At 38.8% G+C, this 16,796-nt stretch overlaps 1 protein-coding gene across 7 annotated transcripts in view; it reads left to right on the top strand.

Moving 5' to 3' along the window:
• MYO3A (myosin IIIA) overlaps positions 1-16,796 on the top strand; it is a 243,192-nt gene that overhangs the window by 132,881 nt on the left and 93,515 nt on the right. For all 7 annotated transcript variants that reach the window (XM_040451173.1, XM_040451175.1, XM_040451172.1 and 4 more), the window contains one exon: positions 14,995-15,121. In XM_040451173.1, the coding sequence (XP_040307107.1) occupies positions 14,995-15,121 (127 nt within the window). The remainder of the gene's footprint in view (positions 1-14,994; positions 15,122-16,796) is intronic.

The raw sequence follows: 16,796 nt of genomic DNA, 5'->3' as shown, positions 1-16,796 counted from the left end.
ATCAAGCCCTACGGGAGGCTTTGTGCTGACAGTGATGAGCCCACTTGGGATTCTGTTCCTCTCTCTCTCTGCTTCTCCCCGACTCACTCTCTCTCCCTCTCTCAAAATAAATAAACTTTAAAAAAAAAGAAAGAAAGGGCGCCTGGTGGCTCAGTTGGTTAAGTGTCCAACTTTGCTTGGGTCATGATCTCACGGTTCGTGAGTTTGAGCCCTGCGTCGGGCTCTGTGCTGACAGCTTGGAGCCTGGAGCCTGCTTCAGATTCTGTGTCTCCCTCTCCCTCTGCCCCTCACCCACTCACACTCTGTCTCTGTCTCTCAAACATAAATAAACATTTTTAAAAATTTTTAAAAAAAGATCAGTTGACCATAAATGTATAGATTTATTTCTGAACTCTCAGTTCTATTATAATTACCTCTACGTGTTTCTGCTAGTCCCACACTTGATTACTGTGGCTTTGTAATAAGTTTTGAAATTGGAAAGTGTGATTCCCCTAACTTTGTTCTTTTTCCCAATTGTTTTGAGTCCCTGGAATTTCTATGTGAATTTGAGGATCACTTTGTCACTTTCTAGCGCAGCCTTTTATAAGACTTCTTTTTTGTTCATCTTGCTCTTCCCCATCTCACCCCCTCCATCCATATCTGCTCTTTTTCACTTTCCCCAGCAAATGGATGTTCACAACTCAGCATTTATAATCCTGCATTTCATATTTATCTCCTTGCTTATTAAGTCCTGCTTACAGACACCATGTATACATGTGTAAACACACATGTACATGCACATGAATCTGGAGGGATGGGCATTGTTTTATTAATATGGTATTATATTACACACATTTTTCTTTTATACACACACACATATATATGTACATGTACATATGTGTACATGTACATATACATATGTACATATGCATACATATATATGTACATTCATTCTCAGGCCAGTTAACATACAGTATAGTCTTGTCTTCAGGAATAGAACCCAGTGATTCATCACTTACATATAACACCCAGTGCTCATCCCAACAAGTGCCCTCCTTAATGTCCATCACCTACCTCCCCTACCCCCTCAACCCTCCCCATCAACCCTCAGTTCTCTATATTTAAGTGTCTCTTATGGCTTGCCTCCCTCTCTGTTTATATCTTATTTTTCCTTCCCTTCCTCTATGATCATCTGTTAATTTTCTCAAATTCCACATATGAGTGAAATCATGTGGTGTCTGTTTTTCTCTGGCTGACTTATTTTACTTAGCATAATACCCTCTGTTTCCATCCACGTTGTTGCAAATGGCAAGATTTCATTCTTTTCATCTCCAAGTAGTGTGTGTGTGTGTGTGTGTGTGTGTGTGTGTGTGTGCACACCATCTTCTTAATCCATTCATCAGTTGATGGACAGTGGGCTCTTTCCATAATTTGATTGTTGATAGCACTGGTATAAATATTGGGGTGCATGTGCCCCTTTGAATCAGCATTTTTGTATCCTTTGGATAAATTCCTAGGGGTGCAATTGCTGGGTCGTAGGGTAGTTCTGTTTTTAATTTTTTGAGGAACCTCTATATTGTTTTCCTGAGTGGCTGCACCAGTTTGCATTCCCACCCGCAGTGCAAAAGGGTTCCACTTTCTCCACATCCTCACCAACATCTGTTGTTTCTTGAGTTGTTAACTTTAGCCACTCTAACTGGTATTACACACATTTTTCTATACCTGGTTTCTCTCACTCTGCAATACCTTGAGGAAATCCCTTCAAGTCATCTAGTGTAGCACTAAATCAGTCCTCTTAAATTTTTTTTAATGTTTATTTATCTCTGAGAAAGACAGAGCATGAGCATGAGCAGGGGAGGGACAGAGAGAGAGGGCACAGAATCCAAAGCAAGCTCCAGGCTCTGAGCTTTCAGCACAGAGCCAACATGGGGGTCGAACCCACAAACCGTGAGATCATGACCTGAGCCAAAGTCGGACGCTTAACAACTGATCCACCCAAGTGCTCCCAATAAGTCCTCTTAAAGGCAACATAGTGTTCCATGGTATGTACTACCATAATTTATTCTGCCATTCAGATATAACTGGGCATACAACTATTAATGTTTCTAAGTCTTTGTCACTGAACAAGGCCATAATTTGTTTTTATTTCTTGGTGCTTTTATCTCAGTGGGATAGGTCCCTAGTGGTGGGATTGCTGGGTCATAGGGTATATGTATTTTAAATTTGAATATGAATTTCAAAATTGCTTTCTAACAACTATAAAACATTTGATATTTCTACCAGCAATGTATGTGAGTCCCCTACACCACCATCTCTGCCATGTGTTGTAGCTTTTTAAATTTTTGGTAATCTGACAGGTGTATGTAACCTCTCATTTCAAGTTTGCATATCCTTAACTAAGAGTGAATTTGAGCATCTTTCCTTTTTTTAATTTTTTTTAATTTTTTGTGTTAGCTGCTTGGATTTGCTTTTTATGAACATATATGTATGTATGTTGCCCTTTTATTGAGTCATTTCTATGTTTTATGCCAATTTCTTCTCATTGAATATTATTGACATTATATTTTTTTTATCATTTGTGTTTTAAATATGTTTTCAGTTGTATGGCTGGTCCATGGCATACTTATACTTTTTTTTTCTTAACTTTTTGTCATTACTTTTACCATATAAAAATAGGGTTTTCATTTTTGTATATTCAGACAAGTCGTTTTTTTGTTTGTAACATCTGGGTTCTAGTCTTGGTTTAGAAATTTTCCACTTTCTCTGGATTATACATGTAGACTCCTAGATTGTTTTGAAAGTTTAAAAACATATACTTAATATATTAAATATATTTGATCCATTTGAAATTGATTTTTTACATAGTGCCAAATGGGGTACCACTTTTATTCTCTTCCCAATGGAGAGCCAGTCATGCCTCACTGCGTTAAATAACTACCCTTTGCCTACTGGATTGACTTATCCTATATTAAAGTCTTATATAGAATGGAATCTCTCTCTGAGTCATTATTTTATCCACCAATCTATGTTTCTGTCTCTATATCAATATTCTGTTGACAATTACAGTGGTTTGATATTATATTTTTAGTAAAGCATACTACCAAGAAAGGCATGTCCTCTTCTCACTTTCTTCTTTTTAATCCTTGCCTAAGCTAATGTCTGTCATTTGTTTCTCTGTATAGACTTTAAGATCAACTTATTCAGTTCTGAAACCCCTGCTGGAATTCTAATGAGAATTGTATTTTAGTAACTTTTGTGGCATTGTTATTTTTATCATGTTATTTATGTTTTCTCATCACGGGTCATGACCTGCCTTTCTATTTGTTTAGATGTTGTTTGAGTTTTTAATAATTTATAGTTTTATTTATGTAGAACTTAAGCTTTTAGTTTTTTTTCCTAACCAGGTCATGGGTTTTGGTGTAATTCTAAATGTTTTTTTCTGCTAGTAGTCTTATGTAAATATATGATCATGTCATCAGCGAAGAGTTTTATACTTTTTTCCTGTTATGTCAGTCATCCTATTCTTTTGTGTACTTAGAGCTTCTAAGACTTAGAGTCTAAGTCAGTATTAATTACAAATGATTATAACTTGTCTCCCTGTCTTGTTTCTGATTTTAAGTAAAATGGTTTCACTGTTTTGCTCTTATTTCTGATGAAGAGCATTTATCATAATTATTGCCTTTTATTGCTGCTTTGCTGAGGGCTGTTATTAGGAATCCTGCAGACTTATCAAATGCCTTTTCTTCATCAGTTGGCATCATATTTTTCTACAGCAACTTGTTGACATCTATCATGTTGATAGATTTCTTGATATGTAAGTATCCTTACATTTCTGGAATAAATATAGTGGAATCAAACTGTGCTTCTCTTTAGATAAATTTCTGGATTACATTCCCTGGTGTTTTATTTAGAATTTTTGCATCTATATTCATCAGTGAGATTTACCTACTGTTTTAGTTTTCTGTTATATCTTTATCAGATTTGCGTATTAAAGGTATGCCAGTGAGCTTTTTATCTTTTTTCTTTGGCCTATAAAAGTTTAAATCAGAGTTAAAATTAGCTCCCAGTGTCTCTGAAGACATAAAGCACCTGGACACAGATACATAGGTCCTCTTCTATATAGAAATTTCCATGGAAGAGACCTAGTCAGCTGGGCCTTTTACAAGCACCCTAGGTTATTTCTATCATTAGAGAAGATTGGGGATCAGTGATATTTAAAACTTTGAATTAAGGTTAGATAAAACTCAGCCATATGTGCCTCTGGTCCTGGGCCTTTTTCATATTGGGTCTTTAATCAGCTTTCTGATTCTTCTGTGATACTTATCTATTTAAATTCTGTTTTCTTTTTGGGTTATCTGTATTTTGCTAAGAAATCATCATCAAACCTGATGCCATAGATATGACTGATGCTGTTTTCTGATGCTTTTAAGTTATTCTGGTTATGTTTCCTTTTACATTCATTTATGTATGTTTGGCCTTAGTCTCTTTTTATTTTAATTTTTTTTAATGTTTATTTATTTTTAAGAGAGAGAGAGAAGGAGATAGAGCATGAGCGGAGGAGGGACAGAGAGAGAGGGAGACACACAATCTGAAGCAGGCTCCAGTCTCTGAGCTGTCAACACAGCTTGTAACCTGTGCTTGTAACCACTGGGCTTACAACTCCATAACCAGTAAATTGCAGTTCAAATAGGGAAACTCAGTGGCTCTGTGGTACCTAGGTAGCAAGGAGATGATTGGGGGGGGACCTTCTCTCTGTTGACGCATTAAAAAGCTTAATGCTGTAAAGTGGAACAAAGAAACCATTGTTTGAGAAGATTTCTGAAGGTTTTGGAGGAAGCTTGTACTCTCTGCTTACCTATAATATGAAGAACTTTCTCCCAGCAAGACAGATGCCTGGTTCTTACAGTGGCCAGTGTGTGATTCTCATTTCCCTACTCCACCCTCATAAAAGAGAACAGCAGCAAAGGTTGGCAGGGTGACTGGATGGATACATGAGGATGGGAGAATTTGCTTGACCAGTAGCAGCTTTTGCTGGAGAGCTGGGAGAGAAATGGTGAGGATGGCATATCGGTTGACAATCAAGTGATTATTAAGCTTATAGAATTCACTGTGGCTATCTCATGTAAGGAGTAGAGTGCTGTACATCCCTATATGTGCTCTGAGGTCAGAGTGTCGTATCATGTCGTATTGTGCTGAAAACTGTGCTGTTAACCTGACCTGACTACCTTTTGGGAGCAACATCTCAACTGTAGTATCTAGAGTCAGAGATAACCCTAATACATTTCCTAATAAAATAGATACTTTTATTATTGGCAAAATAAATGTGTTTGTTGTTGGTTCAGCTCTGGAAGCATGAGTTTCAGCCATGTTCCAGGTCCCCTTCTTATACTTCCTTCTGATGTCCCAAGCATCATAGGTGACCGCTTGGGTCTTTTGCTCTCTGGCTTAAAGGACCAAGATCTTGTCCTCCTCTGAGTGTTTCAGCACAGTGTAAACCTAGATTGGCCGCATTGTGAGTAGAAATAGAACGTTTGCTGCTCTGCCAGCTGGCACGATACTAATTAGTTTAACCCTAACCCTACCCTGACCCCAGTCTCTCCCTGGGCACAACTGCTTCCCAGTGTACCTTTCTCACTCTGCCTGGCAAAAATCATTTTCAAATCTGGCTCCTCCCCTTCTGCTATATCACTTTCCCTCCCTAACCCTGCCCTCACCCCCAGCTTGTACCTATAAAGACAAGTTGATTTAAGCCCGGGGGGGTAATGGGGGTGAACTCCTGCCTCTTAAAGCAGAAGCCAACTTATTTGTGCGTGCAGTGAATAGAGAAAAAGGCAGCATCTACCCTTTTCTCCAGTCCTTGGTCATAAGGTGAATGTTGCTCGTGGTAGGTGATCCTTTGGACGGTGCTCTGGCTCTGTGGGCTGACTGGTTTTGGGGGAAACAACAGAGGTTGACTGCATCTCAGGGCGTCCTCCAAACTAGAAGCATGTCACACAGGAGGCAAGCGGCTCCTGGTTCTGACCAGGGCTGGACCTCTTTGTAGCTCCTTTCCCGGGTGTTTGTCATCAGAAGAGCTTATCTTCTTAGCAGTTCCCTCCCCCAGAGGTTGCTATCTTAGAAGCAGGGAATCATTTTTAATTGGTTTGTTTACTTCTAAGTCCCTCTCATTAGAGGCAGGGTTTTACTTATATTTGGTTCAGCTCCTTTCTTTTGCTTGGTAGAACCATATTTAGTAACACTGAAATGAAAGTAGTTTTGCAGTTAACATCTGACAAATATAATTCGTTTCTTTAAAACACAGTATTCTAAAACCACAGTATTCTAAACTTACACATACTCGGTGTTTATTGAGCATGCAAACATCTAAACATATAGTTTGGAATAAAGGAAAATATAAAATCTGTTTCTGGAGCAAAGCATAATCACTGCGCAGTATCTTTTTTTAATTATTTTATTCTCTTTTTTAATTTTATTTTTTATTTTGAGAGGGGGTGGGGAGAGAGAGAGGGAGACAGAGAGTCTCAAGCAGGCCCCACCCCCATCATGAAATTGTGAGAACAGGACCTGAACTGAAATCAAGTGTCAGACTGCTCAACTGAGTCATTCAGGTACCCCACTGTTAAATATCTTGTGAAGACTTGGTCCAGTTCAAGGTGACTCTCCTAGGATGTGGTATCTCCCATCTGAAAGCAGAGACTCAGAGAGTTAACAGGGCATATTGCCCAGGTTTGGAGACAGTAGAATTAAACTGAGTAGATGTTTATTTTCTTTTTATCCAAGCCCTGATGGTTTTGTTTGTTTGTTTGTTTGTTTGTTTGTTTTTTGTGGGTGTTTTTTTTTGTTTCTCTTTTTGTTTTGTTTTTTTTGGAGTTGGGGCTGAGGGAGAGGGAGAAAGAATCTTAAGCAGGCTCTACACTAGGTATAGATCCCAGGGGCTGGGCAAGAGTCAGATGCTTAACCTACTAAGCCACCCAGGCACCCGTGATTTTTTTTTTTTTTAACCTCACTGGCTTTCTTGGATATTTCCTGTGGCAGCGGCTGCTTCAGTTCCATTTTGGAAAGAGGCAACTTTCAATATCAAGTTAAGTAACATGATTCTCACACCCTCCAAGCATAGCTTGCTGCTTTCCCACTTCACTGGAGCAGAGTTGTGGTGATTCTCCAAGATGACCATCTCTTTCTCTCTCTCTCTCTCTCCCCCTCCCTTATCATTCTCTGATGGGTGTTGATAGTACCCATGGTAGATGTGTCCCTTTAAATATCCCTAGGGGTTACATACAATTCACTTGTGCATTGGTGAGTCAACACAATGCAAAGGAATGACAGGCAAATCAAAAGCAGATCTTCTCTGAAAATCACACAAGTTGGAAACCTCTAAAACATTTTAAAACATATGATTTCCTAAGCCATTGTCCTGCCATGGTTTTAAAGTAAATGGAGACTAGTTTTATGATTCAACTCATTTAGAGAACATGTTTACTATGTCATGACAGGAGGTTTTGTTTTTCTTAGCACAGTCATTTGTTTCATGTCTAAGATGGGAATGCCTTTTTCTGCTTTAATTTTGCTTACATTTCTTATGATAGTCTAAAATAACATTCTAATACATTTTCTTTGGATTACAAGTTATGACTATAGTTACAACAAAATACAGTTACAACAAAACTTGTGAAACAAGTTTTTAAGTATCTCAAGTGAATTTCTGTGAAATGCTTCATTTTAAAAAATTGGTTTGGGCTGGGGTGAGAGAGGCATATCAGTCTTTTTTAGTTAGTCATTTGATAATGATTTTAAAATAATAATAACTTGATACCTACTTGTCTTCATTCAAAATGCAGAAAATAAGTTATGATTCTAGTAGGTCCTAACTCAGCCAACACTAATGACCTGAACGAAATGAATGATGGGACCCAGGAAGACAGTTAGTTAAAATAACAATATTTCTGTACTAGGGAGTCAACACCTGTGGGAATTCCTTGACATGGCTTGTATCTAGCTGTGTGTCCTTAGACCAATAACTAAACCTGTGAGTTTCATTATCAGTACAATAAGTTTCATTATCTATGATTTGATGACTAAAATTGAGGGCTATATAATTTTAATTCTAATCTTTGCAGATTGGTCATGTCATTTTATTGCTTTAAGTACGTGCAAAGTTCATCCTACACAGAGCAAATGTTAATATCCCTTGTATAGAAATTCACCTGCACATGCTGACGGCAGGGCCTCTCCTTCCTTTCCTCTTGTCAGTTCCTGTTTGGCTGGTAATGTGGGCTCTGATTAGTGTCCCTGCCTGTGGGTACCTGTCCCAGCCTGCTCCTCCCCATCCTGCCTTCTCTGTCCTTTCTCAGTGGCAGCATTAGCATCTTGACTATCCCAGGGCTAGACTGGGTAGTGCCACACCCCTCAGCCTGGGCTGTTGTCACTTTGTCATGGTCCACGGTGATTCCCACCTGCTTTGAAGCACAGGGATTGTCCTTTCTCATCACTCTCTTGAGTGGGGTGAAGAAAACTTTACTGTCACTTGATTGACGCAAAAGAAAACAGTTTGATAAGCATTAATTGAGTGCCTGCTGTGTAGGAATTAGAGATATGAATTAAGCAGAGTCTCTGTCCTCATTGAATTTATAATCTGATAGAAGACACACACGCTAAGCATAATGTCAATAAAATGTAATCAATTCCATGATAACAAACAGAGAATGTTATAGAAACATGAAGTCTAGTGGCTGGTCACTGAGAGGTTCTAAGAAGAGATTATAATATGTGGAGAAGGAGAAAAAGAACATGAACTGGAACTAAGGTGTGAAAATGATGGGGAATTCTTAGAAACCTACAAGGAAGGAAGTAGATGAACCTACACTGACGTGTCATTATGATCCGAAGTTCATAGTTGACATTAGGATTCACTTTTGGTGAAAACGTAAGTTTTCAGTTCCTTTGGGTAAATGCCATGGATCTCAGTTGTTCGATTAGGTGGTAAGAGTGTGTTTAGTTTTGTAGGAAACTGTCAAGCTGTCCACCAAGGTGGCTGTAACAGCTTGCATTCCCAGCAGCAATGAGTGAGAGTTCTTGTTGCTTCACATCCTGATCAGCATTTGGTGTTGTCAGTGTTTTTTTGGCTTTTGGCCAATCTGAAAGGTATGCCATGGTAACCCCTTGTGGTTTCCATTTACATTTCTCTGATGACGTATGATGTGGAACATCTTTCATATGCTTATTTGGCATCTGTACATCTTCTTTGGCAAGGTGTCTGTTAAGGTCTTTGACCCATTTTTTTAACCAGGTTTTTTTTTTTGTTGTTTTTTAAAAAATTTATGTTTTGGATAACAATCCTTTATCAGATGTGCCTTTTGCAAATACTTTCTTCCAGTCTGTGGCTTGTCTTCTCATTCTCTTGACACATCTTTTATTTCAATTTGTGCATCTAACAGTCTTTGTCTAAGATTAGAAACAACTTTCTGTCTGCTTTGTTCACTTAACTCATAACTTGTCCTAAACAGATATAATTAAGTTCTTTGCATGCCTGAACCTATGTAAAAATTTAGTACATTTCAGTCTTTCAGATATTCTAAATGACTAACACAGCAGTCTTATCAGGAATGATAAGGACTTTCTAAACTTTCCAGTCATTTAACTAAATCTCTTTTTTTTTTTAATATATGAAATTTATTGTCAAATTGGTTTCCATACAACACCCAGTGCTCATCCCAAAAGGTGCCCTCCTCAATACCCATCACCCACCCTCTCCTCCCTCCCACCCCCCATCAACCCACACTTCAACTTACTAGCCCTGAAAATATAATAATTTAAAATTACTAATGTAGAAGATCAAGTATTTTATATATTTGAATACACTTTGCAAATTATGTTATGCTTTTAAAATTAAAATCATAAGTATATTATCAAATAAGTATTTAAATTCAAGTCACAAAAGTTAGTTGCCAGATTTTTTTTCTATGTCTCTAATATTATCTCAAAGGTTTTAAACAGTTAAGAATAAACACATTGAGGGAGCCTGGGTGGCTTAGTCGGTTAAGTGTCCGATGTTGGCTCAGGTCATGATCTCGTGATTCATGGATTTGAGCTCCGTGTTGGGCTCTGCACTGACAGCTCAGAGCCTGGAACCTGCTTCAGATTCTATGTCTGCCTCTCTCTCTGCCCCTCCCCTACCTGCACTCTCTCTCTCTCTCTCTCTCTCAAAAATAAACAAACATTGGGGCGCCTGGGTGGCGCAGTCGGTTAAGCGTCCGACTTCAGCCAGGTCACGATCTCGCGGTCCATGAGTTCGAGCCCCGCGTCAGGCTCCGGGCTGATGGCTCAGAGCCTGGAGCCTGTTTCCGATTCTGTGTCTCCCTCTCTCTCTGCCCCTCCCCCGTTCATGCTCTGTCTCTCTCTGTCCCAAAAATAAATAAACGTTGAAAAAAATTAAAAAAAATAAAAATAAACAAACATTAAAAGAAAAAGAATAAACATGATTATCCCAAGGTTATGCATCTTATTCATCAATTTAGTAAAAAAACATTGATACTATATTCCTTTGCTAAGGCTGTCATAGCAAAGTACCACAGGCCAGGTGATTTAAGTAACAGAAATTTATTTCCTCACAGTTCTACAGGTTAGAAGTCTGAGACAAGGTTAGTTTCTTGTAGAGGGCTGTGAGGGAGAATCTGTTCCATGCCTCTTCTCTACCTTCTGGTGATTCCCTGGCAGTCCTTAGTGACCTTGGATTTCAGAGGCCTCACCTTGATCTCTGTCTTCTTCTTCACATGGCAGACTCCATGGGAAGAGTTCTCATACTCTTACCATGTGATCCAGCAGTCAAGGTCTTTGGTATTTACCCAAAGGAATTGAAAATTTATATCCACACAAAAACCTGTGTACTAATGTTTGTAGTAACTTCATTCATAATCACCAAAACTTAAAGTAACTGAGACGTCCTTCAGTGGGTGAATGGATAAATAAACTGTGGCACATCCTAATAATGGGGTATTATTCAGTGCTAAAAAGAAACGAGCCATCAAACCATGAAAACACATGGGGGGAACCTTAAATGCACATCACTAAGTGAAAGAAGCCAATCTGAAAGGGCTATAGACTATATGATCCCAACTATATAACATTTTGGAAAAGGCAAAACTATGGAAACAGTAAAAGACCATGGGTAGTTATAGGCTGCGAGGAGAGGTAAGTAGGCAGAGCACAGGGGATTTCAGGGCAATGGAAACACTGTATGGTACTATAGTGGTAGATAGGTGTCATTATACATTTATAAAAATCCAGAGAATATCCGACACCAAGTGTGAACTCTGATGTCAACTATGGACTTTGGATGACAATCATGTTTCAGTGTAGGTTCATTGATTATAACACATGCATCACCCTAATGCAGGATGTTGATAGTGGGGAGAGCTGGGTGTGTGGAGCAAGGAGGACAGGGGCTAACTGGTAACTCTATACTTTCCACTCAGTTTTGCTGTGACCCTCAAACTGCTCTAAAAATCAAGTTTAGGTCTCTTGATCTCAGTTCAGGTTTTGATCACACAGTCATGAGTTCAAGCCCAGCATTGGGCTCTGCACTGGATGTGAAGCCTTCATAAAAATAATAAATTAATAAAAATAAAGTTTATTTATTAAAAAAACTATAATAAAATACAGAAAGTAGAAATACATAGAAATAATCCATATAGAAATTCAGTATAGGAAATGATCCATACTCTTTGGTTCCAGGAGACTGTAGAGTCCTTGAGAACAGAAATTATTCTTAGTTATTGATATATCCAATATCTGACATAGTGCTTAATAAATAGCAAACAGATGCTGGTTGGATGAACGAATGGATGGGTGGATGGTTGAATAAGAGATGTAGTACAGGAAACTTCTGGAAGAGGAAGAGTCCTTCTAACAATTATTTTGCCTTGGGAAGATTAACTCAGTGCAGACAGAGTAGTGACCTTGCCCCACACACGGTGTTTTTTTGGTTTGTTTTGTTTTTTATAATTTTTTTAACATTTATTTATTTTTGAGACAGAGAGAGAGCATGAACAGGGGAGGGTCAGAGAAAGAGGGAGACACAGAATCTGAAACAGGCTCCAGGCTCTGGGCTGTCAGCACAGAGCCCGACACGGGGCTTGAACCCACAGACCGCAAGATCATGACCTGAGCCAAAGTCGGATGCTTAACTGACTGAGCCACCCAAGCACCCCCCCACACACATAGTTTTGGGTTGCTGTCTGCATAGGCGATCAGCCTAGTGTACAAGCTCAGAAGCAGAGCGGGAATGTCCAGAGCAGCAGTGGAGTAGATTGGAGCCTGATGCATCAGAACAATGAAGGTCTGACTTTCCAGAAAACAAGCCAGAAACATGTTTCTCCTTGAAGATACTGCAAGAGCAGTAGCAGTCCAGCCTCCTCAGGTACAGACAAAGCAGGAAGTGGAGTAGATAGAGGAAATTGTGAATATTTTCCAATCTCTAGGGAGCACTTGGAGAGTATGCTTTTCCTGTAAGCCACTCTTCTTCCTCTGTGGGAAGGTATAGTGCATCCAGTGAGCTGGGAGGCAGGATTCAAATCTCAGTTCATTCAAAGTCCATGGAACATTGTTAGATTGTTTTACGCCTTGGTAGTTTTGTTGTTTTTTATTTGTTTTTTTTTTTTTATGCCTTGGTAGTTTTATATGTAAAATGAAAAAATGTTCTTTTGCTTATTATTATTGTCAAATAAAAATCGTTCTGGACTCCTTGGGGTGACAGCATCAGAGATGATTAGTCTTTGTGCCACGAATGACCCAAGTGCCTGGTCAAGGTCATACCCGTGCCCGAGGTCAGGCCCCTTTGAGCCCCATCAGTCTAGCTGCCAGACCCAGACTGAGCTAGGCCCTGATTTGCTGTCTTCTGAGCCTCCAACTGTACTCCAAATGAATATTGTAATTACAGGATATCAAGGGGAGCCCCAGTCTAGAAAGATTACACAGTTCTTTTCATAAACAGTTGAATTAAGAATTGAATGTCGATTGATGCAGCATGTGATTCTCTGTAATGAATCTCTAAATGCTGTTAAAAATCCAACTTGGGAACTTACACAACTGGACTTTCTAGTCTGTAACTGACACACAAAGTTTTGAAGGAACACAGTTTTCAACAGTCTATTTCAAGGCATATTCCTGGGGTCATTTATCCATAACGTCTACAGTTTCCTCAAGAAAAATACAGCAGGATGTCAGATGCTGTATTTATTTCCCCGCCTGCCATTAAAGCCCACACTGGTTGCCTCTTTACAAGTTATGCATGTTACAAATGGAAATTCCTTACCAGGAGAGTATTCTTAGAAAAGTGATTCACATCCAGCCTATCAGCACATTTATTGTTCTACTTCCAAAATATACCCCAGTGCATTGACTTCTCTCTGTCTCCACCATTTACTATTCTAGTCCAAGCCATCATCATCTCTCACTAGACTACTGCGATAGTCTCCTGACAATTCCACTTTTCTGTCTGCTCCCAATCCATTCATTTCTACATAGTAGGCAGATTCATCAGTTTAAAATATCACAGCTCCCTGCTTTGAAATCTCTAGTGGCTTTACATAGCGATTCAAATGAAGTCCAAACTCTACAGTGAGCCCAGAGGGCCTGGCTCATGCTCACCTCTCTGGCTCCTATCACATCATCCCTCACTGTCCTCCAGCCCCACTCTTCCTTCTTTCCTCACGCAAGGCCTTGCCCTTGCTGCCCCCTCTGCCTGGAATGTTCTGATTCCTGTTCTTCGCCTAGGTGGTTCCCTTGTCACCAAGGCCTCAGCTTCTCAGAGGGCAGCTCTCCCTAACCTCCCCAACTCAAAAGGCCCTCCCTGCCCTTTGCAGTCACTCTCCATTGCTCCTCTATGTGTTTTTCTCTTCACAGCCCGTTTTGTTACTGAAAATGTCATGTTTGTCTATTTGTTTCTTAATGCCTGCCCTCTCACTGCCTAAACACCCCAAGGGAACAAAGATCTTAGTTTTGCCTCTTCTGAATCCCCTGTGACAAGAGCAGTGCCTGGCATAAGATATATATTTATTGGATAAGTGAATACCTAGATATATACAGATATATCTATATATTCATTCAGCAAATGTATTTGTTTAAATGTTTATGTATTCATATGTTATATATGAATGAAAAAATGTCCCTGAAGATTTTTTTCACATCCAGTTTTTATCATGACTTAGAATGTTGGAGTGGATGGAATAATCAATTCTATTAAGTGTAGGAGCTGGATTAAAATAAAGGCAGCAACATAAGAAAACAATAAAGATTTTGTCTGTTTCCTATACCTTACTGCACCTTGAACATAGTTGGAATGACACCAAGAATTACCATAGACTCCTTGATAAAATGCCTTCTATGCCTCCAAGAAGAGGTGTGGGGTGTGTGTGTGTGTGTGTGTGTGTGTGTGTGTATGTGTGTGTTTCTGAATATATTTTTATGTACCTTATTTAGGGTTTTACTACTATAAATTCTAATCTGTAGTCCAGAGTTCTCATGCCTATACTTAAACGATACATATCCTTTGATTTTGATGCTGGGATCTTTGGGTCTTTCTTCCTTAGCTCCCTTTATTAAGTTCACTTTTAAGATGGCCTCAAGGAAAATGAACATCTGGAAATGACCACATTAAATCCCAAAGTTAAGTATCACATAGACCAATTTTTCTGTGGCCCAAGGAATTAGATATTTTTACCTCCTCTGAGGGGAGTTCCTCGTTTATTTTTTTTCTTCATACTGGCATTCATAAATTTTTTTTTTTTATCACTTGCCGGGTAACAGGTACCATGCTCACCTCTCATATTAAAATAACAAATGAGACTGAGCCTACTTGGATCTTGGCCTACTTGGGTCTCAGAATGACATCATTGTCTATGGGATGACCTTCTTATGCTGGAGCCTTAGAATTCTTACCCAGTCTGTCTCCAGCCATAGTCACTGCCTTGCTATATATGCCAGGGAAGGTGATGTTAACATTTTCATGGTATGTTTCAGCAACTTGGAAGTATATACAGTATACTGGCTGCAATCATGAATGTTGGAAACATTGAATTTTCTTCTGTGGCAACTGAACACCAGCTTGACAAGAGCCACATTTCCAATCATGCAGCTCTGGAAAACTGTGAGTTTTATTATCTTCTGTTCAACACTGAACTCTTTTTTTTTTAATGTTTATTTATTTTTGAGACAGAGAGAGACAGAGCATGAGCAGGGAAGGGGCAGAGAGAGGGGGAGACACAGAATGTGAAGCAGGCTCCAGGCTGTGAGCTGTCAGCACAGAGCCCGACGCGGGGCTCGAACTCACGAACTGTGAGATCATGACCTGAGCCGAAGTCAGACACCCAGCCAACTGAGCCACCCAGTTGGTGGCTGAACTCTTGAAAAATGTCTAATGACATACTTGTAAGTGTCACATAAAGACAATTTCAAAAAAAACTTCAAAAAAAAGATAATTTCAAGTGATCGTACTGATAGAGAATCCTGAAAAAGAATATTCAGATTCAATTTGCATAAAATGAAGCTTTTAAAGTCCAATATTTAAAACACATATTCATGCCTGCAAAATAACTGATTACTGAAGAAAACCTTCCTAAGTCTAGGCTCTAGACTGTTTTAGGAGCTATTTACATTTCAATGTAAAAACACAGAAAATATAATTAAAATTTAGTAAACTGATCTGAAAGGAGTTAAAGTTATTATTTGATAGATTTAGTGTATATATAATTTTATTTTATTTTTTAAATATAATTTGTTGTCAAATTGTCTTTCATAAAACACCCAGTGCTCATCCCAACAAATGCCCTCTTCAATGCCCGTCGCCCAGTTTTCCCTCTCCACCCCCCATCAACCCTCAGTTTGTTTGTTCTCTGTATTTAAGAGTCTCTTATGGTTTGCATCCCTCCCTCTGTGTTTGTAACTTTTTTTTTCTCTTTCCCCTCCCCCATGGTCTTCTGTTAAGTTTCTCAAGATCAACATATGAGTGAAAACATATGGTATCTGTCTTTCTCTGACTGACTTATTTCACTTATAAGCAATAAAGACTTGTATATTTATTTTCATACCAGATGAATTTTTATACTCATTCATCCTGGGTTAACTGATTTTGCAATAATTTTGTATACAAGAGAAGTGCAATATTGTATTTGCTTTAAATCAACTTTTTTCTCTATCTAGCAGAGTTTAATGAATTATTCCAATAACTTAAGGTTTCCCACTGATTTTCTGGTGGCACAGCTTTTTTATTTAGAATATATGCTATTTTTTTTTAATTTTTAATGTAGGCATATGCCTCTATAATTCCAGATTTGTTATGTTTCATATATAATGTAGAGAATCATGATATAAATTTTTATTTATATATTTTTTCTGATTTATACTTAATCAGAAACAGAATGAGCTGTTTTAGGGTAAATTTCAGAGGACCAGATACGAACCATTCTAGTCTGGACCTGTCCTTAGATCCCTATCATCTCCATGCCACTTTGTCTCTGGGACCAGCTTAGTAATACAGAAGAACTGAGATTGGCATGTAATGATTGCCGTGGACCTGAGAACCTTTTCTGATTTTTCATATATAAATAAAGTTAAATGACCAGAAGATATTAGACTAATAGTTGTTTTTTGTTTTGTTTTGTTTTGTTTTGTTTTGTTTTCTGGGCCATGGATCTCCCTCTGGCCCATGATGAGCCAGGCCTTCTTCTGGCCAATGTGCTGCAGGCTATGTAGATCCTGGGCTGAACCTTCATTCAGCAGACCTAATATTTTTTGGCACCCATGGGCCAGTAGTTCCAGGTTGA

The sequence above is a fragment of the Herpailurus yagouaroundi genome, unplaced genomic scaffold (genome assembly GCF_014898765.1).
Source record: "Herpailurus yagouaroundi ecotype Mexico unplaced genomic scaffold, PumYag 203, whole genome shotgun sequence".
In the NCBI taxonomy this organism is placed as follows: Eukaryota; Metazoa; Chordata; class Mammalia; order Carnivora; family Felidae; genus Herpailurus; species Herpailurus yagouaroundi.
The sequence above is the reverse complement of the archived record's forward strand: the minus strand, read 5'-3'. Positions and strand labels throughout refer to the sequence as shown.